A 27,622-nucleotide genomic window follows, 5' to 3' on the forward strand; every position below is an offset into this window, starting at 1 on the left:
GCAAGACGAGCGGTTCTGTGTGAGACGAGGCTTCGTGAGTGGATGAAGAGAAAAGGGGATGTTGGAAAAAAGACATTCCATTACGGCGGGCGGGGAGATGGCGATAAAGCACTGGGGAAGCGCTGAGGAGAAAGAATTACTTCTAGCGCGGCGTAGGAGCCCCAGAGGGTTTTCAGGAAGGAGATGCATATTTGACCAGGGTTTTGGAAGACGAGCCCCGGAAGGAAACCTCCCGCCTCCGTTTTTGGTTTCGCCCAACTGGGCGCCGTGCTGCACCTGCGGCTGCGCGTGCCCGCCCCCTCGCCTAAGCCCGCCTCTTCCGGTCGGAGTTTGTGGGGCGGGGCGGGGGCGCTAGCAAGATGGGGGCGGCTGAGGCGGCGGCTGAGGCGGCTGAGGCGGCGGCTGAGGCGGCTGAGGAGGCGGCTATCCCAGTGAAACTGAGGTAAGCTCCGCTAGGGGAGCTGAGCAGGCGAGAAAAGGGGAAGGAGCGGGCCGAGCCTGGGCATGGAGGATGTGGAGACAGGAAGGAAATGTGATCTGAGTCATTTCCAGAGTGAAACCACCGAGTGAACCACCGCGGCAGCTCGAGCTCTTTACGGGGCGCACCCCGGGCTGCCACAGGCGTCCGTAGGCTCAGGGAGGTGAGGAGGGGAAAAGGTGGCGGGATCCAGATCATCTGCCGTCTGGGCGTGGAAGGATGAGGCTATGGTAGGTGCATGTGCTGCAGTTTAAACACCGAAAGCAAGATTTCTTGCCCGAGCACAGGAGCGATTCCTGTCATTGGGCGCGAAGGAGAGGGGAGCTTGGGCAGGGCCGCTGCGGCGCTGACGCTGCTGTGCGTATGTCTCAATTTTCCAGTCGCAAAAAGTACAGGGCCGCCCTGAAGAAGGAGAAACGAAAGAAACGTCGGCAGGAACTCGCTCGATTGAGAGACGCAGGTAACGGACGACGTCTCACCCTGTTTTCTGTGTATGAAACTGCTCCCCCCACTCCCGCCCTAATTTGAGGCTCCAGTGTCGGAAGGAAGTCAAATACTGTGTCTGATGGAGAATTGCTGTGGCTACTGCCTCCCAAGTTGTTTTTTTGTTTGTTTGTTTGTTTTTTTAAGATGACCGGTAAGGGGATCTTAACCCTTGACTTGGTGTTGTCAGCACCACGCTCAGCCAGTGAGCTAACCGGCCATCCCTATATAGGATCCGAACCCGGGGCCTTGGTGTTATCAGCACCGCACTCTCCCGAGTGAGCCACAGGCCGGCCCTACCAAGTAAAGTTATGTTAGACCCGTGTCAGAAGCAGTGTTAACATACTAAGGTGGGGGTTCATGGTGAATCGTTATCCACTGGTTACGTGTGAGTATTTTCTAAAGAATCTAATATTACAGGTGCAGGCATCATGAATTACAGCTGATAGCACAATCCTTGCACATAGTATTTGGTGAATGTTTTTCCTTGTAAAACCAGCAGGAATCAAGGGTTTTAATGAGACATTTTGCAAGTTTTTGTCAAACTTGAGTAATATAAGAGAACTTTTTTTGACTCAAGTTATTATGTTATCTAAATATATATAAGCTTAACAGTACTTATGAAACTCTTATTTGACTATAAAACAATAGACTTACGACTTATAAAACCAACTGAAATCACACATCCAGTAAAATACAAATCTGCAGTAAGGTAAAGCTAGGGCTAGATGTGAAACATGCTCCTCACAACATGAGTATGGTACTGATGGGAGTTTGGAATGCCTCTACTACTGTTGCCCTGTAGTCTTTTTCTACTAAACTACTGTAGAACCTTCATTTGCACAGCTGATCATGGTGTCATGTGGCCTACACATGACAAAACCTAACATTTATGTATTAAATATGCCTGTTTAATATGATAAAGTTAGTTGTATTGGTCATAAAACTGTATAGTCATAAAGTTACATAGTAGTTATAAATGTAGATGGGATCACCAAAATCACACAGCAGTACTGGGTTATAATGGTTGCCATCCAGAATATGCTTATTAAGTATCCTAGACAATTCTTGAAGTCCAGAAACCACGGCCTTAAGTAACCAGGATTCTCAGGCCTTGAGAAACATAACCGTAGAGGTTTCATTTACCATTGGAGTTCCCAAGTAATTATTTTAGGTTTCATTTACCATTGGAGTTCCCAAGTAATTATTTTAGTAGCAGTACTTAGAATATTTAGAATGGAAGGAGCAGTTTGTTTACCTGCAACCTGTGTTAGCATCTCTCTTCTGTTAGTTGAAAACTGGTTCACTAGAGGCAGGACAAAGCATCAGGGATAAAAGGACCTTTTATCAGGGTAGCTAGAGTTATTGATGCCCTTATTGTACTCCCTGCCCCCTTCCTGAAGTTCTCAGCAACCTTACTTTGATCATTTAACCTGTTTTATTCTAACATACCTTTTTTAAAAACAAACAGCACCTCTTTTTTTCTTTCCCTATTTTAAATCCTGTAACAGGCGGTGTTTGTAATGTTGATTTTTTTTGCCCCCTTTTGACTAGCAAAGTGCATTCAGAGTGAGCCTTCGTGGAGAGTCGGGTAGATTGTGTTCCTTGGTAGTTTAGTCCATTGAAGGATCTAAGTCACTGGTCTGCTCAAGATTATATACCTAAGGGCACATCCAAGACTAAGTACCTGTATCTGGACTGCTGCTCCTAATTTTGCCCACTCCAACTCACAATTTTTACTTAGTGGTGCTTCATGAACACTGGACTATGAAACAGTGCTGTTCATTGTAACACACATCGGATGGGCAAACGTTACCCACAAGGCTAGAGTATTAAGAGCATTGCTGTAAGAGTGCACTGGCAAATGATTCGTAGAAATTTCTGGAATATCGACCTCTCAATTACAGCTGGTCTCTTTGGCACCCAGTTCTATTTGAGATAATCTGAAACAAGCTGCCTTGTCAGAAATTAAGGTAACTACGGGGCCGGCCCGTGGCTCACTTGGGAGAGTGCGGTGCTGATAACACCAAGGCCACGGGTTCGGATCCCATATAGGGATGGCTGGTTGCTCACTGGGTGAGCGTGGTGCTGACAACACCAAGTCAGGGGTTAAGATCCCCTTACCGGTCATCTTTTTAAAAAAAAAGAAAAGAAAAGAAAAAAGAAATTAAGGTAACTTAAGTATAAAAGCAAGTTGCAAAACTGTAGCATGATTCTATAAATACAGCTACATTTGTAATACAATTAGATATTTGATTGTACATGTAGAGAAGATGTTACACCCGGAACTTTTAGTGATCACCTCTGTGGAGAGTGTGAGCTTGGTTTGGGGGAATGGGGAGTTGAATGCCTCAGTTATAACAGATATTTGTGAGTATCAGCTATGTGCAGGCCATGTCTAGTATATGGGCATACCTCTGTGCCAGGTTCTCTGGCACTTTATGAACATTAGATCATTTTATTATTATTTTATGTGAGTTAGAACTTATCCTAAATATTTGGCTTTTTAATTTCAGGTACTGAAATAATAAAGTTTACTTACAAAAAGTAAATTATTGTAACTATCTAGTACTGGATAAGCCTTTGGTAAGACCCTATACCAGATATAAGTGACAAACACAAAATCTTTTTCCTTTAAGTCTGAGGTCTGTTACATTTCCTTAAGATCACTTCAGTTTTCTCCTATTTCTTCTCTACTTTTACTGCTTTTTTTTCCCTCAGAGAGATATATATACATATAAATTTTTTTCTGAACCCTTTGCACTGCAGTTGCAGATATCACAGCACCTCACCCCTAAGTCCTTCAGCCAGCATCTCCTATGAATAATGATGTTCTCTCACAGAAACATAGTATCAAACTTGCACTTGAGTAAATGAACAGTAATTCGATGGTATGATATACAGGCTGTATTTAAACCATCCCAAACCAAGATTGACTGTTTTGAACAGCTCAAGTCAGTTATCTTATGGAATGCCCTGCATTCTGGATTAGTCTGTCTTCTCATGATTAGATTCATGTTATGCTCTTTATGACAGAATACTACAGAACGGATGTTGTAAACTTATTACGTACATCACGAGACCTATAATGTCAGTTTGTTACACTCCCAGTGATGCTAAGTATAAAAAGTGTTGCCCACCAGGTTGCTTCATTGTAAAAGGTGCATTTTCCCTTTTGTCATTAGTCCTCGTCTGTGGGGTGAAATTTTGAGATAGTGTAAATATCCTCTTCCCAACAAGCTTTCATCTAATATTTTTAACATCTTTGTCTAAGTTTTTAGATGAATGTTCCTTCCCACACCCCCACTTACCTCTTTGAGTATCACTATGGAGCCACTGATTAATCTTTTAATTTAATGTGTTATCCACTATCGTTATTGTTCTTTTTGATGCTCACATTGTACCAAATATGGGCAATTAGAGTCCTTATGATTAGAAAGTTTTAAAAACAGGTTTTTATCATAATTGTAAAGATTAAAGATTATATGTATGTTTTTTCCTGAATTTTTGACCCAAAATTTTCAATACTCAGTTTAATAAAACATTTAAATTCCCTTGGCAATCTCAGAGGAGGATGAGGAAGATGACACTTTGACTGAAGAACAACAACTAGAAGAAGAGAAGCTGTTGGAGAGAGAGAGGTCAGTGCTAACTGAAACACTTAAAGTGAACTTAGTTATTTTACTGGAATATTATCACCCTTTACTAACCTAGTACAGGTTTTCTGTATAAAATCTTGTACTAAATAGGTCTTATAAAATACCCTGTATAAACTATTTAAATATCTAGCTGATGGGCTAAAACTAGATGTTACCATTTTTTTGAGGTGGAAGTATTTTTCACTGTTTTTGCTAATTTGTACATTTAAAAAAAAAAATTAACAATTGTAAAAAGTGAAAAGGCTTCAGTTAACATGACACATTATATAGCCATCGTTAAGAAAGAAACGAAGTATAAATGTCCTGTACATGTGTATTTCTATAATGGGATATTTATATATTTTTCTATAAATTGCTTTCTTGTTAAGTATATAGTACATATATTTCGTTGTTGATGCAAAGATCTAATTCAACCATTTTAATGCCAACAGTGTACATTGTATGGTATAGTAATTCCTTATAATTTATTCATTCATAATTTATAGTTCTGTACTCAGGGACATTCAGGTTGTAATGGTTTTTTACTATATAAAAAGTTGCAGTGAGCATCCATGCTTATTTGTCCTTGGTAATTGTCCTATCATTTCCTTAGAGAAATGCCTAGAAATGAAATTGTTGGGATCCATGGAAAATGTAGTTGCCTGTGTAGAAAGGGAACCTAGTTGGTAGCCCTTCTGGCAGTGAATCAAGGTGCTCATTGTCCCTGTACCTTCACTCACACTAGGCATTATCAATTTTTAAAAATCCTATAGTGAAAAGTTATATTTTATTGTTTCAAACGTACACTTCTGAATTAGTAAGGTTGAGTATCTTTTTATAAATTTTATTACCTATTTGTGGATTGCTTAAGTCTTGCATCTTTTTGAGATATGTGTTCTTTTTTTTTTTTTTTCCTTTAAGATGACCGGTAAGGGGATCTTAATCCTTTGACTTGGTGTTGTCAGCACCATGCTCTCCCAAGTGAGCTAACCGGCCATCCCTATATAGGGATCCGAACCCACGGCCTTGGTGTTATCAGCACCACACTCTCCCGAGTGAGCCACGGGCTGGCCCTGAGATATGTGTGTTTTAATTTGTTTTGTAAGCACTTCTGTTACTTGAGTAAGGATATAAATCCTTTATCTGTCATATGTGTGATGTACATTTGTCTCATTTGTCATCAGTACTAACTTGGCTTCTGGCATTACCATGATTTGATTTTCATGTCATCGATTTTTGTCATGATAACTGGTCGTGTTATCTGACTTAAAAAAGTCTTCCCTATCTGAAGATGATGAAAATATTCTATTTTTTTCTCTTGGTTATTTTTAGAGGGTGGTTTTGGGGGGAAAAAATCGGGGCACACACCAATGTGAATGTACTTAGTGCCATTCAACTGTACACTTAAAATGGTTAAAATGGTAAATTTTATGGTATGTTTTACCACAATAAAAAAATAAGTTTTTAAGACAGAGAAAAAAACTATATTCTCTAGCTATTTAGCATGTTACTGGAAATGTTGCTTCTTCTCTTGTAATTGATTCCTGTTATCTATCTAAGCACATAAATATGTGGAACTATCAAAATGTGGGGGAAAAAAAAAAAAAGAACAGTAGTGATTGAGAACATGGAGTTGGTTTCAGCCAGACCTGAATTCCAGTACTGGCTCTGCCTCTTTCTAGCTGCATTCGTTTCTTAATGTTTCTAAGCTTCAATTTCTTTGTCTTTAATACAGAGATAAAATTCATCATAGCATTTACCTCATAGAATTGTGGAGATTAAATGAGGTGATATGCGTATACTGTTTAACACAGTGTTAGCAGATAGGAGTTGCTATAATAACTCTAGTTGTTCTTATAGATTTCTGTTAAGATGAAGACAGTGCACAAGGGTACTTCAAAAAGTCCATGGAAAAAATCATATTATCTTTTAGTTCTATTTTTCCACAAACTTTTTGAGGTACCCTTGTATATGGTATGAAATAGGGAAGTAATTTTTGTTTTCCAATTTATTTGAAATGCTTCTTTTAAATCACATACATATGTCTTTGTGTTCCTTTGATCTTTGTTTATTCCTACACAAGTTGCATCCTATTTTAATTATTGAAAAACAGGAAAACTACTTATGTGAAAATACTGTGTGGCTTTATATCCTATTTTAAAGCAGATATATAGTATATTCAAGTTATTAAATTTTGCAGTTTTTAACATTTTACTTTTTTGTCATCTTAAATTTGTATGCCATTTGGTTTAGTTATATACAATTATATGTTCCTCAAAAGATTTATAAATCAGAGCTCTGCACACTGAAATATCTATAGGGTACCTAAAGCATGTATAGGAACATTGACGTCTGCAGTACAACAGCCTCTACCATGGCTAAAAGATGTGCTCCTGGAATCTATAGTTGGAAACGGAATATATTTTCCTGTAGAATATTTAAAATTGTGGTTAGGTTCCCAGGTTAGACATAAAACCTTATTAACTCCTAATGTTGCTGAAGTAATATAGAATAATTTCTCATATTTCATTTTTCTTTTACAAATTCAATGAGAAAATGAAATCTAGGTTCTAAACACATGATTGGCAAATAAACTTTGGAAATCTAACCCCTCTTTAAATTAAAAACTTGTGATATTGGATATCTGAGACACTTGCCACTTTAAGGTAATATCACTCTTTATAATGGGTCACTTAAAAAAATAAACTAGATGGTCCCTAATTTATTTTTATAATTTCTTGTAATCTTTTCTTAAAACCTGTAGCTTGCTTTCTTTTAAAAACATGATCACAATGTAGTTTTATTTTCCTTCTTTCAGCACTTCAGGTGTTTGGAGGCAAACAACAGGAGTCTCTTAACTGTATCAAATGGTAGTCCAAAGGTTTATGGCAGAAAATGCCAGCTTTTCATAGTGTTGCAGTCATGGAATTGCCACTTTTAAAATGCATAGAATAGGAAGGATAATATTTTCTGAATGTGAGAAGCTAAATGTTGCTTTGAAACTTGTTACCCACTTTATTGGCACCTGAACATCACTGTCAGCCTAAAGGGAAAGTCATAGTGGTTTTTTTTTTTTTTTTTTTTTTAATTGTAAAAGGTGTCACAGCTGTACCTATCTATGAAATGTAGAAGTAGTGGTTTTAATTTATTACCCTCTAGGAAGATAGTTGCTGACACCTGGTGCTTTTCCAAAAGCTCTACTCATATCTTCTGGTTCTCTTACCTCCACTTGACTACTTTATAGAAAAATACCTTTCTTGATATTTTAACTATTCCCCAAATGTGTCATTTTGCTATCACATGTGTGTGAGTATGTATTTGGTTACTGCCCATTTCTTTTATTTGATTACATCATTATATTGATAGGCAAAGATTACATGAGGAGTGGTTGCTGAGGGAGCAGAAGGCGCAAGAAGAATTCAGAATAAAGAAGGAAAAGGAAGAGGCAGCTAGAAAACGGCAGGAAGAACAAGAGGTACAGTATTAATCAAATAACTGGTTAACTAATTATTTAGTTAGCCAAAATAATTCATTAAGAGTTGTATATCTTGAACTTTAAAATACTGATGTTTTTAAAGTTTTTCATTTATTTGTGCAGTGTTAAATGTTCTTTAGGGCTGGCCCCATGGCTCACTCGGGAGAGTGCGGCGCTGGCAGCGCCAAGGCCATGGGTTCGGATCCTATATAGGGATGGCCGGTGCGCTTACTGGCTGAGCGTGGTGCGGACCACACCATGCCGGAGGTTGTGATTCCCTTACTGGTTAAAAAAAAAAGTCTTTAAAAGCAAGTCTGAAAAATAATTAACTTTCCTTCTTTCTCTTTTTTTTCTCCTTTGAAGAGAAAGTTAAAGGAAGAATGGGAAGAACAGCAGAGAAAAGAGAGAGAAGAGGAGGAGCAGAAACTACAGGAGAAGAGAGAAAGAGAGGTGATTTCTGTCACAGGAGGATAAACGCACTGCATATCCTTAGTGTCCCCATGTGCTGTGTGATGGGTTTGAAGAATAAGCTGTGGGCATGTCAGGGTTTGGGTTTATTTTTTTCTTTTTTGTTCTTGCTTTGTTTGGAAAGAGCCTTTTTTGTGTGGGGCTAGCCGGTAAGGGGATCTGAACCCTTGACTTTAGTGTTACAAGGTGGCACTCTAACCAACTGAGCTAAGTGGCCAGCCACGAAAGAGTCATATTTTTAGTCTAGATATACACCAGAGTTTCCTTATGATGTTCTTCTTTGGGTCTGCTCGGTGGCGGATTCCTTAAATTAAGGTTCTTTTCAACTTTACCCAATTTACCCTTTATAGCAGGGATTGGCAAACTTTTCCCATAGAGTCAAATAGAAAATATTTTTGTGTGTGTGGTCTGTGTGACAAACATCCAGCTCTGCCAGTATATGCTAAAACAGCCACAGATAATATGTAAATGAACTGGTATGGCTGTGTTCCAATAAAATTTTATTTAAAAAACAGGCAGCTGGCCCATACTTTACACTCTGTATTGCTCTAGCAAATGGTGTTTTTCTAAGGTGCTATTCTATGTGGGTTTACTTCTTTAGAGAATATTTTGTATTGTTTCCACATTTTAGTTCATATGAGATTTAACTGCTTATGACATGTCAGCAAGAATACGTTGATTCGAAGAAATCAGGGACTCAAATATCGAGGAATTAGAAAACATTCTTGTTTTTATTAAATCTTGACTTCCTTTCTAACTTAGGCTATACAGGCAATTGTAGCTAACATGCAGTTGCTCATTTAAAAATATCTATAAGTTATATGTATATATCTTCTCTGTCCGCCAGGATTCTTTTTTAAAGATTGATTTGGTATATTTTGCGGCTATTCCTTAACAATGTATTTATTTCAAAGATAGCACAGCTCATCTTTCCTTGACTGGTTCATCAGGATATATCTTTTCTATAATATTGCTAAATTTGAATAGCATACAATTGGGTAGTTAATCACCTGATAATAAGGAAAAATGCATTTGTTAACATCCTAGTCATGACAGGGTAGAAGCAGCCACCACAACCTCTGTTTTTTTGTCTCAGGCCATCAGTTAATTCCAATGCAAATTTTAGATGCCCTTATTTGAGCAGTGCTTTCCAGATGAGGCAAGATCACACTAGGTTTTTATGGGGCAGAAAAGTTGTTGGAGATTGTCATTTTTCATTGAGAGGAATCAATTCTTATTTTAACAGTAGAATGTTCTTCAACTGAGGTCTTTCAAGGATCAGGTAAAAGCTAAGGCTTTTTTAAATGCTTTTGTTTCAAAGGGATTCCGGTGAGTCGTTAAGGAGAAGTGGGTAAAATGAAATAGATTCTAAGCATACGTAAAGGAATATGTGTTATGTGTTTCTTCTGTGTGCTAAACACTTCTCTAGTGGATGGAGATAGAGCAGTGAAAATGACAAGTCCCTGCTCTCACTGAGTTAGTTTTTTAGATGGGAGCATCAAATAATAAGTAAGTAAAACATCATTTTAAATGTGAGAAGATAATGTTATGTGCTATAAAGAAATAAAGCAGAGAGCAATGTGATAGAATGATGGGGATAGAAAAGTACTTCTTTAAATTACCTGGTAAAGGAAATCTCTCAGGAGGTAATGTTTGAGCTGATACCTGAGTACAGAGATCTCAGGAGAAGAGGCCTGGAGGCTGAAAGACGGCCAGGGTGCCCGAAACCTAGAGACCAAAGGAGAGAGAGAGGGGCAGGGGTGTAAGGAGGAGGTCAGGAAGATAGGCTGGGTCAGATCACGCAGGGCCTCCTGGATTTGAAGGAGGAGTTTGGATTTTATGTTCATTGTAATAGGAAGCCGTTGAAGGGTTTTTAAGCAGGTTGTGACTTCATCTCTCTTATATCTTTACCTTTAACAGATCATTCTAACTTTTATATAAAAAAATGGGGGATGGGAAGAAGCAGTGACCAGTTAGAAGGCTGCTATTCCAGATAGGAGATGATGATGATTTGGATGAGGGTAGTGCTTAATAAAGATAAGTATGTAGATTTGGGGTAGGTTGAGGCAGAGTCAGCGGTTCTCTAGATAGTAGACAGAATGGGAGGGAGGAGACAGAAAGGGAGGGGAATTCAAGTCATACTTTTAGGTTTTTTGTTTGAACAGGTGGGCAGGTGGCAGCACCATTTACCAAGAAGGGCATTTAGGTGGCAGGGTGGGTAAAAAATAACAGGAGTTCTGTTTTGAATGTATTAAGTTACTGAGGACTCTACCTGACTAGTTAAGAGTTATCAAGTAAGCAGCTAGACATATGAGTCTTATGTAATGCTTTAAGGGGCTTGGGAAGAATAATCTGTCGAGCATAATTTAAAACTTGTTCAAATGCTAATTAGGTAGAAAAATACTGGCATATTGCAGGGCTTCTTTTGCTTTATTGAAAAGTTTGAAATTTCTCCTAAATCCTAGTTACTGCTGGTCATGTCATATTTTAGCTTCTGTTAAATGTTTATGTTTCAGCTAGCATCCTGTTTTATATTCAATAATACTTCCTTTTAAAAACTAGAATGTGTTATATATGCTCAAATGTACTAAATATCACTGTTACGGGAACTGTTACAAAGCTCTATTTTTAATACTTTGCAATGTGATCTATCAAATTTTCTATTTGAATAGAAATTCTCAGCCATATATCCTTTGAAAGCTTTCAGAAGCTCTATGCATAGAAAGAAAGTTAGAACCAGAAGCCACGCATGTGTTTGTGTGTTTTGTTATACATGGGATTCTTAACCAGAGAAACCAGACGTGACTTACCTGACTTATGGGTTTTCATTAGTCCTATGTTTGCACCATTTGTAGGAAGCTGCGCAGAAGATGCTGGATCAGGCTGAAAATGAGGTATTTTCAAAACGTTTCGTTAAGAATTTGAGACCAATTAATGTTTCTTTAGAAACTGTAGTTCCAGTAATGTTTTGTGGTATGCTCTTTAGATTGTGTCTGGATATCTGGAATCACCTTTGTGGTTTTTCAATTTATACAGCAACAACAAAAGTTTGTTGATGAACAAAATTAAATGGTATTGCATCTTCCCTGTGGACTGTACTTGTTTCGAGTCCTTAAAATGTGTGTAAGCAACATCACATACTGCTAGCCTCAAATGGACGGTCTCCCTTGATTCAGAATAACTTCTATTTCTGTCAGTGACAGTTTCCTAATAAGTCCTTGGACCCTTTTCAGAATGGATGGACAGAAGGGAAACCCTGGTGACTGCCCCTGGTAGCAGTAGTGATGCCTGGTAAAGGAAATTGACTACGAGCCAAGAGAAATACAGCTCATGTCTCAGAACAGTTGTTTGTAAAGTTTTGATTGCCTGTTAACAATTTAAATGTTTGTATTCTTAAATTAAACTGTTTTTACCTTTGACAAATATTTGAATTCATTTTGAATCATTTGGTCTTTCATGGGTTTTTATACCACCAGTGAAGTTATGGTTATTTTCAACAGTTGGAAAATGGTGCCACATGGCAAAACCCAGAACCACCCATGGATTTAAGAATAATGGAGAAAGATCGAGCTAATTGTCCATTCTACAGTAAAACAGGAGCTTGCAGATTTGGAGATAGGTAACTAATTTTGTTTTATCCTGTGTGAATGAATGAAGTGAATCAAAATGTCAAGGTCTGGGAGTTCTCTTTGAAGACGCCCAGGCTTCAGTTTGAAATGTTCATCATCAGGCGTCTGCTGCTTTCCTGCTGCTTCTCCATTTCCTCAGGTGGTCGTCCTCTGTTCCCTCTGTTCCTGTTCCCTGGGCTTAGCCGAGTTCTCTGATGCTGCTTCCTGTGCTTACATCAGTCCACCGTGGACAACTAGGATGGGGTAATAATATATTTGAAGAGGTTGGAGCAGCCTGGCTGTAGTTTTGGAATGGCAAACACTGCCCAAAACAGGCTTTTAAAACTTGGCATGCGTAAAGGGGTATTTGTGAAAGACAGGATCAGACTGAATAGAGGAAAAGTATTTTAATGCACTATTGTCAGTGTGCTCAGACTCAGGAACCCCCTGGGTTCAAAAACTGGCTTCAGTGGTTGTCACTTTGGGAAAGTTACTTAAGCTCTGTGAGCCTTAATTCCCTCATCTGTGAAATGGGGGTAAACGTAATGTATTTGTCCGTTTCTGTTGCTTATAACAAAATACTTGGAACTGGGTAATGTGTAAAGAGAATGAAATTTATTGCTTATAGTTTCAGAATCTGGGAAGTCCAAAGTCCAAGGAACACATGTGATGGTGGCAACAGTGACCCAGGAGTCTCACACTGCAGAAAATGGCAGAGCACAGAGAGACAGAGGGTCTCAGTGCTCTCCTTTTAAAGCCCTCAGAACCACGTCCATGACCACCACCATTAATCCATTCGGTAGGCTTGGTCCTGAGAATCTAATCACCTCTTCAAGGCCCCACCTTTCAGTTACCATAATAGGATTTCCCACCCTCTTAACAGCCACAGTGGGGATCAAGCTACTAATACCTAAAACTTGGGGGGCACAATCCATATCATTCTGCCCCTGGCCCCCAAAGTTTATGTCCTTCTCACAGGTAAACACATTCTTTCCATCCCCAAAGTCTTAACTTGTTTCAGCTCAAAAGTCCAAAATTCAGAGTCCCATCTGTGAAGTCAAAACAAGTTATCTACTTCCAAGATACAATAGTGGAACAAGCATGAGGTACATAGTCCCATTCAAAAAAGGAGAAATAGGCAAAAGGAAAGGGGTAACAGGTCCTAAGCCAGTCTGAAACCCAGCAGGGCAGGCATTAAATCTTAGAGCTGGTGAATCATGTACGTTGACTCCATGTTTGCTGTCCTTTGCATGCTTGTGCAGGGATTGTGTCCCCAAGTCCTCAGGCAGTTCGGCTCCTGTGGCTTTCCTGGTCCCCAGCGATGCTTCAGCTCTCGGAGGCTGGCATTGCCCACTGGTAGCTCCCCAATTCTTGGGTCTCCAAGGCAGTCCAGCTCCCACGGCTCCACTATGTATAGTATTAATGGGGCTTTTCTGCTGCAGCTCTGACCCACATTTCCTCTTGGCATCACTCTAGCAAAGACTGTGCGGTGAATCTGCCCCTGCAACAGATCTCTTCTGGGCCCCCAGGCTTCTCCATATATCCATTGATATCTGGGTGGAGGCTCCCAAGCCTTCACAGCTCTGGCATTCTGTGAGCCTATAGACCTAACACCATGTGGTCACTACCAAGGCTTCTGCTTGTATTTTCCACAGCTGCTGGTCCAACCACACCAGGGGCCAAATTAGCCATGGCTGGAGCAGCCAAAGCAACTGGGGTGCTAGTTGCTGGAAGCAGCTTCCCGAGGTGGCCCTGGACAGCGAGCTTGTGGAGGGTGCCTTGGGCCTGTTCCCTGAGATCATTCTGTCTCCCTAGGTCTCAGCCTGAAATGGAGGGGTTGGCCCCAGAGGCTTCTGCAGTGCCTTCAGGGCCTTTTTCCCCTTCCCTTGATAATCCCTTTCTTTTGTATTAATCTTCTTAGTACCATTGCATTTTTCTTCTGAAAAAGCTCTCTACTTCTCTCCCACATGGCCAGGCTGCAACTTTTCCAAATCTTTACGCTCTGCTTCCCTTTTGAATTCTGGCTTTATGTCATGCCTTTGCCGCCATAACTCAGTGTAGGCTATTACAGGTAACCATGGAGCTTCCTTAATGCTTTGCTGCTTAGAAATTTCTTCTGCCAAATACCCTGGGTCAGCTCCTTGAAGTTCCACATTCCATAAAGCTTTTGGGCATGAACAGAATGCTGCCACGTTCCTTGCCAGTTCATAGCAAGGGCAATCTTTGCCCCAGTTTCCAATAAGTCTCTTCTCATTTATATCTGAGACCTCTTTAGAATGGTCTTCACAGTCCATTTTTCTATCAGCATTCTGCTCACTACCACTTAACCAGTCTCTAAAAAGTTCCAGTCTTTCCCTGGTTTTATTATTTTATTTTATGTAATGTTATTAAGAATTACTTATAAGAGGAAAATAGTATGCATATAATCTAAAAGACATTTTTACTTCTGCTTGAGTCTTAATCAATATTCATAAATTCACAGATCAGTATGGACTCTTCATTGGTGTCAGCAAAAGTGTATGCTGTCATGACTATAAACTTTAGGCCTCAGTTTCATGTCAGTACAGAAAAGCCTTAGTAAAGCCTAGGTTCCAGAGTAAAATTAGTGGGAAATACAAAGGTACTTTATTTTCATTAGTCACTAATGGCCTTGATATAGGCTGGTCATTTTATTTCAAAATGATCAGCCAGACATGATGTCTGGAATTTGTTGAGAAATTCTTCAGACCAAAAGAAAAAAAGGGTGAGCAGGCAGGGGGAATGGATCATAAAAAATTCTCTCTACTATTATGTTTGCTAGAAATTCTCCGTAATAAGATTTTTAAAAATATAACTGGTTAAAATAGAAGATATATCTAAATTAATTCAGTTAATTTTTTTTACGTAGGGATTTATTGAAAAAATATTGATATATCCATAAATAAAATATATATGGACTATTAAAATTACAATTTTTTTGTTTAAATTTTTCCTTTTTTTTCTAAAGTCTAAGATCATAGAAAATATGTTCTCTGACCACAATAACAGAAGAAAATTTACAAAACTCACAAATCTGTGGAGATTAAACAACACTCTCCTAAATAAACAATGGGCAGAAAGAAAAATCACAGGGAAATGAGATAAAGTAGGGGCGTTATTACATTTTCATTATGGTTTTTTGTGGTGGTAAGATTTAGTTTCTCTTTCTTGTTTGCATTTTTGTTGTACCAGTGGGTTTTATTCTTTCTTGTGTATTTGTGGTAGTGATTATTGCTTTTTGGATTCCAGGTGCAGGACTTTGAGGATTTCTTGTAGGGCTGGTCATGTGGTGGTGAACTCCCACAGCTTTTGTCTGTCTGGAAAATACATTATTTTTTCCCTTATTTTTGAAGGGTAGCCTTGCTGGGTATAGTATTCTTAGCTGGTAGTTTTTTCTTCTAGTACTGTGAATATATTATCCCATTTGTTCTGGCCTGTAGAGTTTTTGTTCAGAAGTCTGCTGTTAGTCTGATTTGGGCTCCCTTATTGGTGACTTGATGCTTTTCTTTTAAGATTCTCTTTGTCTTTAAGCTTTGCCAGTTTGACTGTAATGCATCTTGGAGAGGATAGTTTGGGGTTGAATCTGTTTGGGGATCTTTGAGCCTCCTGGATCTGATGGTCCATGTCTCTCCTTATAACCTGGGAAGTTTTCTGTTATTTCAGTGAGTAAGCTTTCCATGCCTTTTCCTTTCTCCTCCCCTTCTGAGCACCTGTAATTTGAATGTTTGTGTGCTTAAGGTTGTCTGCTAGCTCTCTTAGATTTTCATCTTTTTAATTCTTTTTTCCTTTTTTTGTCCACCTGGTTTATTTCAAAAAGACTATCTTCAAGACCATAAATTCTTTCTTCTGCTTGTTCTAGCTTGCTGCTTAAGCTATTGGTTGTGTTTATTATTTTGTTGAGTGAATCTTTCAGTTCCATGAGTTCTGCTACATTCTTTTTACAGGTATCAGTCTCTTTGTAAATTTCCTCCTTCATAGCCTAGATTTTTTCATCTCATTTCATTATGTTGTCTAACTGAGTCTTCTTGTATCTCAGTGAGTTTCCTTAAGATTGTTGCTCAGGATTCCTTTTCAGTCATTACAAGGGTTTCCTGCTGTATAGGGTCTGGTATTTGAGACTTACTGTATTCTTTTGGTAGTGTCATATTTTCTTGGGTTTTCGTATTTCTAGTATCTCTATGTCGATGTTTGGTCATCTGGTACAGCAGTTGCTTCTTCTGTTACTCTGGAGTGGGTTCTGAGGAGAGAGACATCCTCTTCTTTTTCCAGTCTCCATTGGTGACTCTCCTTGTGTCAGTGCAATTGAGTGTCTGGTGAACTGCCTGCATGGTGACTGGCTGCTGCTGTAGTTCTGAGCCACTTTTGTGGCAGCCATGGCTGTGGCATTGGCCGTGGTGGGTCACCCTTGCAGAAGTGGTGTTTTCAGTGTGCTCTCTTGCCTGCTTTCAGGTGGGGGCTACTGCCCTTAGCTCCTTGCCTAGCACCCTGGGTGTGCTTTCTTGCCTGCTTCCAGGTAGAGGGGGCTGTGGCCCTCGGCCACTTGCCTAGGACCCTGGGCATGCTCTCTTGCCTGCTTCCTGGTGGAGGGGGCTGTGGCCCTCAGCTCCTTGCCTAAGACCCTGGACATGCTCTCTTGCCTGCTTCCAGGTGGAGGGGGCTGCAGCCCATGGCTTCTTGCCTCTCCCTGATTTTTTTGTCTTCTAAACTCCCACCAGCCGCTGGGCTTTTTCTAGCCAGCTTCTTCACATTCTTCCAGCTTTTCCTCAACACCCAGTTCCAGAGCCACTTCCACATTTTCAAATATTTGTTATAAGCAACACCCCACTTTTCTGGTACCAATTTTCTGTATTAGTCTGTTTCTGTTGCTTATAACAAAGTACTTGGTACTGGGTAATTTATTTAAAAAGCCAAAATTTATTGCTTACAGTTTCAGAATCTGGGAAGTCCAAAGTCCAAGGAACACATCTGATGGTGGCAACAGTGACCCACGGGTCTCACATTGCAGAAAATGGTAGAGCACAGAGAGAGAGAGTCTCAGTGCTCTCTTTTTAAAGCCCTCAGAACCATGCCCATGTCCACCATTATTAATCCATTCACTCAGCTTGGTCCTGAGAATCTAATCACCTCTTCATGGCCTCACCTTTCAGTCACCATGATAGGATTTCCCACCCTTTTAATAGTCATATTAATTAGTCAAGCTACTAATACCTAAAACTTGGGGAACACAGTCCATATCACAATGTATTGCCCTCGTGAGGCACTCTGAGTGAATGGGTGGGGAAGCATGTGGAACTGGGCCGGGCCCACAGTGAGCACTATCGAGTATGTGCTGGGATTTTCATTATTGTTACTGTCACAGTTATTCTCTAAGGCACTCTTCTTTTTCTCTGCATCTTTTGGATCAATGTTTTTGAAACCAGACATTGATGTGAAAAACTAGGATTCATCCCTTTTGTCATTTAGGAAGTATTTGAACACCTACTTTATGCCAGGTAATGCTGATTTTTATAATTTGGCTTGTTTATGAATGAACAACTCAAGCAGGTAAATGATTCCTAATGGTGAAAGAATCCATCTGAGGCAAAGTCTAATTATTACTTTATAACCTGCGGAAGAAAAGATCTAATCATCTTTATGTTCTATTAATCCTAAAAAGGCATATGAAGAGGAAAACATGTCTATTTAAGAAGAAAGTATATATTGTCTCTCACGTTTACTTTATTCATAAAATTGTCTATGCTGTGAGGTTTTTTTCCTTCTTTGAAAATATGAGCCTTGTCTATATTTCTCTTTTTTAATTTAAGCCTTCATATCATTTTTCATTTTTTTAAGAACAGTGGTTCTCAACCCTGGATACACGTTAGAATTATCTAGAAAGCTTAAAAAAATTATGTTTCACCTCAAAGTGAATAAATCAGAAAGAATCTCAGAGACTTGAGTGGCCTTAGTTTTGAAATGTCCTCAGGTGTTTCTAATGTGCTCCTGGAATGAAAGCCACTAATGTAGAATACATAACTTCTTTTGTATTTTTTGGCTAGGATTGTAAATGCCCAGAATATGCATGAAAGAATTCATAGGATCCGGTATCTAGTAGAAAGTCTCCTCCTGAGGAACTAGGAACTAGGGAAGGAGAAATACCTTTAGAAGTGTTTATCAAATGTACACTTAATCTCAGCAAGAAACAGTAATGATTGATCGGTATAAAACACCCCCCACCAAAGAAAAATGTACAGCAAATTACCTTTCAGAGACAACTGAGAATCAATAGGAGTTCATTTGAATGGAGACTTGAACCAAATTGCATTGAAGGTTTTCCAGCTGCAGGATTCCTTGTTTATGACATATCTGACATTTCCTTGAAATTTAAGACTTGTGCTGGCCTGATTCTGCATTCTCCTTATGTTGGGCATAAGTGAGAGAAGAGGAACTGTCACAAATGGTTTCAGGAATGCAGCTGACAGGCACTTCCTTGTGGAAAGGGGAGTGGCCTATCAAGCTCTCAGACCTCATCTCTGAGAGTCATTTCAAGGAAATATGGACTGGTCAAATTAGTTTTTGAACATATCTTACTATTTTCATAGGCACATGAAATTTCACCATTACAACTGTCAAAGTATGAGCATGATTCGGGTATTTTTATCATTCAAGCAATGAGTTGTGACATAAAATTCTGTGAAATTAGCAGACAAAATCCAGCACCATTCCTTCAGACAAGTTTACTGTTCTGTTCCCCTTTTACGGAGAGCTTCAGTGACTTAACTGCAGATCGTACAGCCATTCTTTTCTGTTAAGGTTTGTCAGATTATCAGAGAAACACTTTCGTAACTTAAGCATTTCTTTGGTGGTTTACTTTTGTAATTAGTACAGAGTTCAATTCTAGAACCTTTCTGGAATTGGTATTTTCTTAAAGTCATAGCTTTGAGGGGAATTCTATTTCTTTTTTCTCCTAAAAGATTATAATCATCGATGGGAGATAAAACTTTATTTGTATGAGTATCTATACCTCACCTACTTCTAAAAGTGATTTAAAGAAGGCTCACAATCTGCTGCACTAAGTTAAATAAAATAGAGGAAATCAAAAGCAAAGAGAAGAGGAGAAAGCAAGTTATTCTGAATGTGCAGTACTTTTGACTCTGGATTTTAATGCATCCCAAGCAGATAACAAGCTATAATTCTTACCAAAAAGGATGAATGAGTGTTATTTCTGAAAAGAACAAGAATTTTCTGGACATCAGATTCTAAATGTTTCTCCCATGGAACATTGTGTGAAGACATTGAGTAAGAAGGTGGACAATAAGTTTGATCAGTGTTTTGTAATAGTTGCATATGTAATTTTCATGAGAATATTTCTTATGGTGACCTTTGTTAAATGATTGCACCCTAACTTTGGTGTGCAGTGTGGAGATTCTAAGGTAGTGGGTAGTGGACGGGCTCTCTCAAGAAGAGGAAAAAGAAGAGAATAGTCAGCTATACCTGAGGGGGCATTTGGATACCCACACCATTTATTGGCCATCCTTGGGCTGAAGTAAGGTCCAACTATGTGTTTTGTTTCTGCGGCAATCTGACTTGATTCAAGTGTCAGGGTAAGAGGTACATAGCATGACTTAAACCAGTGGTTCTCAAATATGGCCGATCTTCAAGACCAAAGTAGGAAGCTACTTTGAAAATATGGGCTCTGCAGTCTGTTTACACGGTCTAGGATAGGACCTGAGAAATCTCTGTTCTCCCCAGATAATTCTGAGAACCACACAGGCTTGGTACCATAGCTTTAGACTGCCTTCCTAAGTACCATTTCTCTTAGCTGACCCTTCAGCAGGAGCTGTAGGGCTGGCCTTTTGTATACACTCAGACTGTAAGGATTATCTCCAGGCCAAATGGGGATTTTTCCTAGACAGGGACTTTGGCTCTGTTCTAAAACTGACAAATGCTTATTTGACATTCTGGGAACTAGGGCCAAGTTTGTTCAGATCTAAGAATCCTGTGAGCAGAATTTTAACTTCGTTAAATTGGTTCCTGTTTAATTCTATATGTGCTTCATACTTGTAAAATTTTGATTCACTGCTAACATTGCCAGCTAGGTTGAATCCTCACTCTTTGTTCTATCGGTAGCTATACTTGGGAAGATAGATCTAATTACAAGGTCTCTAACTGAATAATCCAGGAGGTCATTTGTAAAATAGTAAATTTCACGTTAATGAACATTAACATTAAATTGAAGATTTCTGAGCTGGGCATGTTGTATGCTAGGCATTCTGTATGCCTGATCTCAGTATGCTCATAGATGTATATTACAGACATGGAAAAGTATGATTAAACATTTCATCATTTCAGGGCCATTGTTTTTTTCCCAACACTTGCCCTATTTTTCAGCTTTCTTTTTTCCTAAGTTCTATGGATTTTTTTTCCTAAAAATTTTGTCTTACCGGGGCCGGCCCGGTGGCGCACTGGATAGTGCGCCGCTTGGGAAGCGCGGCGGCGCTCCCGTCCGAGGGTTCGGATCCCACGTACAGACCGGCTCCCGCTCACTGGCTGAGCGAGGCGCGGGAGCAACGCCGAGGCTTGCGATCCCGTCGCCGGTCCCCGGTCCGGTACGGGGGCAACACTGAGGGTTGCGATCCGTTGCTGGACACGGACAAAAGACAAAAAAAAAAAAAAAAAAATTTTGTCTTACCAATTTTTAACTAGAAAGCTAACCAGGAAAATTTTGTTTATTTGGAACCATGAACTACATTTTTTTTCCCTCATTTTATTTTAGGAGAAGAAAGTAAACTCATATTAAGGATTTTTAAAAAATCACTCAGGTTAGCCTGGTCAGCTTAGCCTGAGTCCAGTTTAAACTATGAAAAGAAAATTATTCATAATGGTTAATCATCTTTAATAAAAATTAAATTATATTTTATTATACCCTATAATGAACAGGCTCCAGTTGTAGGGTAATTCAGATCTCTTGGACTCATCCCTTCCCGGTCACGTGATCTGGACAAGTGTGCTTCTCTAGGCCTCAGCTTCCTTCTTTGCAAAGTGGAGAAAATACTAGCCCTACCTGTCCTAACAGGTTATAAGGATCAGAAGAAAAAAAATGTAAAAATACCGTGAAAACTCTAAAATGCTGTACATGGATGAAATACTCCATTAACTGGAAATTCTTACATTATTCTCTAAGCATGTGAGTTAACTGAAGATTGTGCAGAAGCAGGATTGGATTGTTAGTTCTCACCTTCCTCACAAGAGTCCCACCATTATGGCATCTTTTTACCTGTCCCCACACCTGTTTACACCAATGGACCTTCTTTTTCCTTATGGTTCAACATATGTAAGGCTTCCGGAACTCCATTCAGAGGCAGCTGAATGGCATATGAGCTTGGAAATCATTTCTAACTTCACGTTTTGATGAAAGCCGATATACTGGTCAGTGTTAGAACAGTTTTCTTAAGTGCAGAAATTTAGCATCTGAGTGGGGTTTATTACCTTATAATTAAGTCAAAACAACTAGGTTACTTGAGTCTTTATCTCAAAGTTTAAAGCAAGCTTTTTGTGTATAATTTTTGACTCTTGGACTAGTGCATTTAAGTTTTCTTTCATACATAGGTGTTCACGTAAACATAATTTCCCAGCCTCGAGTCCCACCCTTCTTATTAAAAGCATGTTTACAACGTTTGGAATGGAGCAGTGCAGGAGAGACGACTATGACCCTGACGCCAGCCTGGAATACAGTGAAGAGGAGACCTACCAGCAGTTCCTGGACTTCTATGACGATGTGCTACCGGAGTTCAAGAATGTGGGGAAAGTGATTCAATTCAAGGTGGGCATGCGCCTGGAGGAGGGGACTGGTTCGCTTCACCCGGAAGTACTCATAGCACGAGCGCTCCGAAGCACAGATGGTTCACCTGGGTGGAGCCTTGTGATGTATGTGTCTGGTCCAGGGTCAGGCACGCAGGCTCGTGGTCAATTTACTTCCTTCTCTCTCCATTTCCACCCCCCTCGTTGCCAATGCCATATAGATAACACATGAAATTAGCATATTTCCAGAATACTAGGGTCTAGATTGGAAAGGATCTTTCATTTATTCAGTACCTTTGTGTTCTCTTTTCCAGTGTATGAATTCTCTGTATCAGGTGCTCGGCACATAGCCATCCAAGCCTTCAGTCAGCCGCTGCATATGACGGACAGTGTGCCGTCTTTCGTCCGTCCGTCCTTCCGTCTGTCCGTCCTTCTTTCTGTCCGCCCTTCTGTAGGCATCTCACCTATAGCTACCGTATACGCAGTGCAACACAGCACCACTCACTGAATTTGTTGGTGCATTGTGTTGATGATACCTGCTTGCAACATACACCCATTGTGCACATTCATTCTTCTGGAGTTACACAAGAACAAAAATCTAGATCCTTTTTTTTTTTTTACGCTGTTTTTATTCACTGCATACTTTCAGCATAGAACATAGTGTCCCAAAAATTATGGTTTGTGATGCAGTATACTGGGTGAAAAAGACGCATTCAGATGACACATAATTATTTTAAATATGCCTCCAGGTAAGGGTAAAGCCAGCAGTAATCCCTGCTGTTCCTCGGACCCATTAGTTGAATCTTAACGTAGTGAAGCCTCCTACCTTTTCTGTGATTTGATCACATCCAACCCAGGCAGAGAAAATGTCCCATAATTTTGAAAAATGAATAAACCTGTGGTTTTTTCCTGCTAGTTGGACATGACAGTGGAGAGTTTAAACAGCCAAAAAAGAGAGATTCCTGAAATTCAAGGCTATACTTCTGTCAACTGATTTCGGGATGTTTAAAAAGTCTTTTAGGGCCGCCCGGTGGCGCACTGCTACAGTGCGCCACTTGGGAAGCGCGGTGGCGCTCCCGCCGAGGGTTCGGATCCCGCATACAGACCGGCCACTCACTGGCTGAGCGAGGTGTGGGGGCAACACCGAGGGTTGCGATCCCGTTGCTGGTCACGAAAAAAAAAAAGACAAAAAAAGGAAAACTAAAAAAAAAAAAAAGTCTTTTAAAACGTCTTTTCCCCTTAACCTTTTTGTTTCAGTGGTGTGCGCCTTCCTGTTTTCGCACTACTCAGCACAGGCAGTAACCACTGAAATGGAAGTACCTGGTCACCCCCACAAGATACCATGTTAGAAGCGCTGGCTGAGGAGACAGCAGGGTTTGCCCAGCCCTGTGCTCTCCATTGTGTTACTTTACCTGTCCTGCCTTTTATCCTGCAAGTGAAGGGGTTAGATTACCTCAGTGGTTTCCCTCATAGGTTCCCTGGATTATACTGCTTCTGTGAACTGTTAGCGGTGGAACTCCTTTCAAAACTTGACCGGTTAATGGAAGTTGCACTGTTACCTGCAACGGGCTGCACCCACTAACCACAATGTATTTTTTTCCTTTTGTTTAGAATTCTATCAGCCAAGCTGATAGAATGGCCAAGCTCCTGCTAATCACATTGGCAGTTACAAATGGAAAACTGTTAAGTACATTTTTAGGAGGAAAAATTTCAGAACATTGAATTCAGCATGGAAAATTAATAATGGGTCCTTGGGAACCACTGCATTAAATGATCTCTAAGGTCCCTCGCACGGCTGACACGGACTCCTGAGGCCTTTTATTCTTCCTTCCAAGGATGATGTTACAAGCCGTCACTAAGTATGGATCCTGCCCTTTTTGGATATTCTAATAATATTATGGAACAAATTTGTAAAATTATAGATTCATTTTGAAGGTAAAAGCTAATCACTAGTATGAATATTTGAGGACCTTTTTTACCTACTTATTAAATAAAAACAAATCAGATTTGGTTTTTTTCGAAGGCAAATGATCCGGTGTTCAGCCTAACTAGTAATAGGAACAGTGCATATGAAAATGAGATATTCTTCTTACCTATCAGGCAAAAAATTATAAATTCTATTAATACCAAGGGCAGGTGAGGATGTGTAAATTAATAAAACCACTTTAGAGAGTAGTTTGTCAATAGCTAATGAAGTGGAAGTTACCTATGGATCGGCACACTCCTGGTTACGCATGCTAGAGACAGCCGTCCACCTGCAGAGATGTATTCAAGGATGCTGACCGCAGCACTGTTTGTAGATGAAAAATTGGAAGCACCTTAGATAGCCATCATTAGGGGAGTGGATAAATTAACTTGATAATTTGATATATCCACTATACAGTAGTTAAGATGAATCATTAAGTTTATAAGATTACATCTTTAAAAAATGTGGAGTAAATACTATTTATATAAAATTTTAAAATGTACAAAACTATACATTGTTTCAGTACATACATGTGTTTCTTTGCATATGTATACATAAATATGTGTATACCTATTATGTATAATAGACATTTATATGTATGATACATATGTTTTTTGGCATGTATATGATATGTGTACATGCCTATGTGTATATGTATACAGTAGTCCCTTCTTATCCATAGGAGACATATTCCAAGACCCTCAGTGGATGTCTAAAACCGTGGATAGTACTGAACCCTACCTATATATATTGGTTTTTCCTATACATATATACCCATGATAAAGTTTAATTTATAAATTAGTCACAGTAAGAGATTACCACTAACTAATAATAAAATAAAACAATTATAACAATATACTATAATAAAAGTTATGTGAATCTGGTGCCTCTCTCTCTGAAAATATCTTATTGTACTGTACTCACCCATCGTTTTCTTCTTGTGATTGTTGATAAACAAGACTAAGTAACTAACGGGCAAGTAGCATATACAGAGCGGACAAAGGGATAATTCATGTTCTGGGCAGGACAGAGCAGGATGGTGCAAGATTTCATCATGCTACTCAGAACAGCTTTCAATTGAAAACTTATGAATTGTTTATTTCTGGAATTTTCCATGTAGTTATCTGACCATGTTTGACTGGGAAACTGAAACTGCAGAAAGCAAAACTGCAGAGGAGAGGGACTGATGTATTTGTGTCTGTTTATGTGTCTGCGTAAGTATGTGTGCGTTTGGAATGTGAAGGCTACACCCAGCCTCCAGATAGTGCTCACCTATGTGATGGAGGGAGAATAGGATGGAAGGGCTTCAACTGGGTCTTTAATGTTTTAGTTATTTAAATGTTCTCAGTCAAAAATGGAAAAGTTAGTATAAAATCTGGGTAGTGTATGGATGGGCTGATTTATATTCTTTATTTTTATGCACGTATGAAATGTTTCATATTTGTAGAAAGAAGCAGACCTGGCTCGACAGGAATCAAATAATTGTGGCCTGCAATGCTGCTATGTGCTGAAATATGCCTTAAATAGACACAAGAGTAGGCTAGTATCTCTGTTTTGGAATCTTTGATTGGTCACTGCTTTTGGGAGTTAGCCTGGATAAGGTGCATTTGATGACTGGATGGTTTCTTTTCTGTAGTTTTTAATGAGAGCATTTTTCATTGCTCCTTAGGTCAGCTGCAACTTGGAACCTCATTTGAGGGGCAACGTGTATGTTCAGTACCAGTCGTAAGTATTTTGAACATAAACGTCTTCATGTTTGTCATAGTATGGTGTTCTGTTTCTGCTGACATTTGGGATTTTTCCAGTGGTTATATAGCTTTCATATGCATGGTATTTTTAAAAATGTAAATATTAAGAGCTGACTTAGAAATGCAGAAGGGATTTGAAAATAGTGCACTTGTATTTCATTCTTTGTATACTTACATAGTTTTGAATCTTTTACAATATAGTTATATTATTACTTATATAATTTTAATACTGAAAATACAGATTGAAAAGGGATAACTAGAATAAAGAATATAAAAGTATACATCGAAAGAGCCCGAGATGGAAGCCCCATATACTCTTAGTGTGCATTTGACCAGCTGAGAGAGCAGCTAGTGTGTCATTTCTGCTTGCCTTGCTGTTTGCCTAGGCCACACCATGGCTAATGGGTTAAATTAACCATTGTAATAAGAAGAACAGCAATCTTAGCTGAGAAAGAATAGGCTCTAACAGTGGAAAACACTTCTGCATTTTTAATGGTCCAATCTTTTGGATTAAGAAGCTTTGACTCAGGCCAAATTCCATGCATCAAAACCTCTCAGAGGGTTAGTAAAAAGGGGTCCTGAATAAATTGTGAGCTTTGGGAGCTTGACTGCTCTAATGAGGACTCCCTAGGGGGCATAAAAACAGTGAACTTGGTGGTCCTACAATAAATTAATTAAAGGGTTAAGTAATAATAGGGTTAATTTACATATTAAAAAGTTACTGTAAAACACATCCTTTGATTTGTGGTTTGAAGGGAAGAAGAATGCCAAGCAGCCCTCTCTCTGTTTAACGGGCGATGGTATGCAGGACGACAGCTTCAGTGTGAATTCTGTCCAGTGACCCGGTGGAAAATGGCCATTTGTGGTAAAAGACAATGTGATGATTTTTTCCCCAATTGTTCCACTGTTATATAAAGAGATATTCATAGGGAAAAAACAGTCTTTTAATGGGGTAAAGCATAGCTCTTGCCTCAGTAGATGAGCAGAGATCTTTATGTATAAAGGGCACCACAGTTTAGATCTGTAACAGACCTTGTGGGTCACTATATGGATGAGGTGACTAAGGTTACAACGTATCAGTGACAGAATTGGGGCTAGAATTCCAGTCTTCTGATTCTCAGTCCTGGGCTCTGTCTGACAATTCAGGAAGCTTGAGAAAGTTGCCTCTATAGGAAGCCACAATTTCCTTGTGGCAGTTTGAGATGTTTTCTATTCATTGGCTCACCTCACTTGAGCTATGTTTGTGTGTTTTTCCTATCATTATCCTTAATGAAGCTTCTGTCATCATTGCCACCTAAAATATTAGCTGTAGCATTTCCCGCCTTACTGGAAATGCATGCTTTTGTGCATTAGAGCCTGATTGTAGGCATAAGATTGGTCAAGCATGCTTTCAGACTGACTCATCAGACAGTGGCAGCCAAATCAGGAAGTGATTCAGTCTGTGTAGAGAGCAGCCAGCAGTTTTGAAGGCCTCCTTACTTTCCGATTTCTGTCTATGGTTTTAGCCAAACTATTGTGGACGTTCCCCAGGTAAAAAGAGATGAAGCTCTAAGTGCCCCAGGGGAGCACTTATCTTACCCTTTACTTGTCTTTCTTTGCTCTGCGCTCACTTGCTTAAAACCTCTTATTAGAAAATGGATAATTTAGGGCCGGTCCATGGCTCACTTGGGAGAATGTGGTGCTGATAACACCAGGGCCACAGGTTCGCATCCCTATATAGGGATGGTCCGTTAGCTCACTTGGGAGAGTGTGGTGCTGACAACACCAAGTCAAGGGTTAAGATCCCCTTACCAGTCATCTTTTTTAAAAAAAAGAAAATAGATAGTTTATAATCTGAATGTTTGGCAACCTTATCTTAGTGGGTGCTGTCATTTTAAAACCACTTATGAAGGGAAAAAAATAGATTTTAGAATTCCTTGCTTAGGAAAACCAGAAGAACCATTATACCTTAAGTTTAAAG

General features: G+C 39.4%; 1 protein-coding gene across 1 annotated transcript in view; it reads left to right on the forward strand.

Moving 5' to 3' along the window:
* Nucleotides 1–359: 359 nt before the first annotated feature.
* Nucleotides 360–27,622, forward strand: part of LOC103599115 (U2 small nuclear ribonucleoprotein auxiliary factor 35 kDa subunit-related protein 2-like) — a 29,604-nt gene continuing 2,341 nt past the window's right edge. The window contains 10 exon segments of the mRNA XM_008583215.1: nucleotides 360–442; nucleotides 859–938; nucleotides 4,530–4,602; nucleotides 7,966–8,074; nucleotides 8,438–8,524; nucleotides 11,398–11,436; nucleotides 12,043–12,161; nucleotides 21,757–21,970; nucleotides 25,584–25,639; nucleotides 26,418–26,527. Coding sequence (XP_008581437.1) covers nucleotides 360–442; nucleotides 859–938; nucleotides 4,530–4,602; nucleotides 7,966–8,074; nucleotides 8,438–8,524; nucleotides 11,398–11,436; nucleotides 12,043–12,161; nucleotides 21,757–21,970; nucleotides 25,584–25,639; nucleotides 26,418–26,527 — 970 coding nt within the window.

This window comes from Galeopterus variegatus, unplaced genomic scaffold, assembly GCF_000696425.1.
Source record: "Galeopterus variegatus unplaced genomic scaffold, G_variegatus-3.0.2 Scaffold2853, whole genome shotgun sequence".
Classification (NCBI taxonomy): Eukaryota; Metazoa; Chordata; class Mammalia; order Dermoptera; family Cynocephalidae; genus Galeopterus; species Galeopterus variegatus.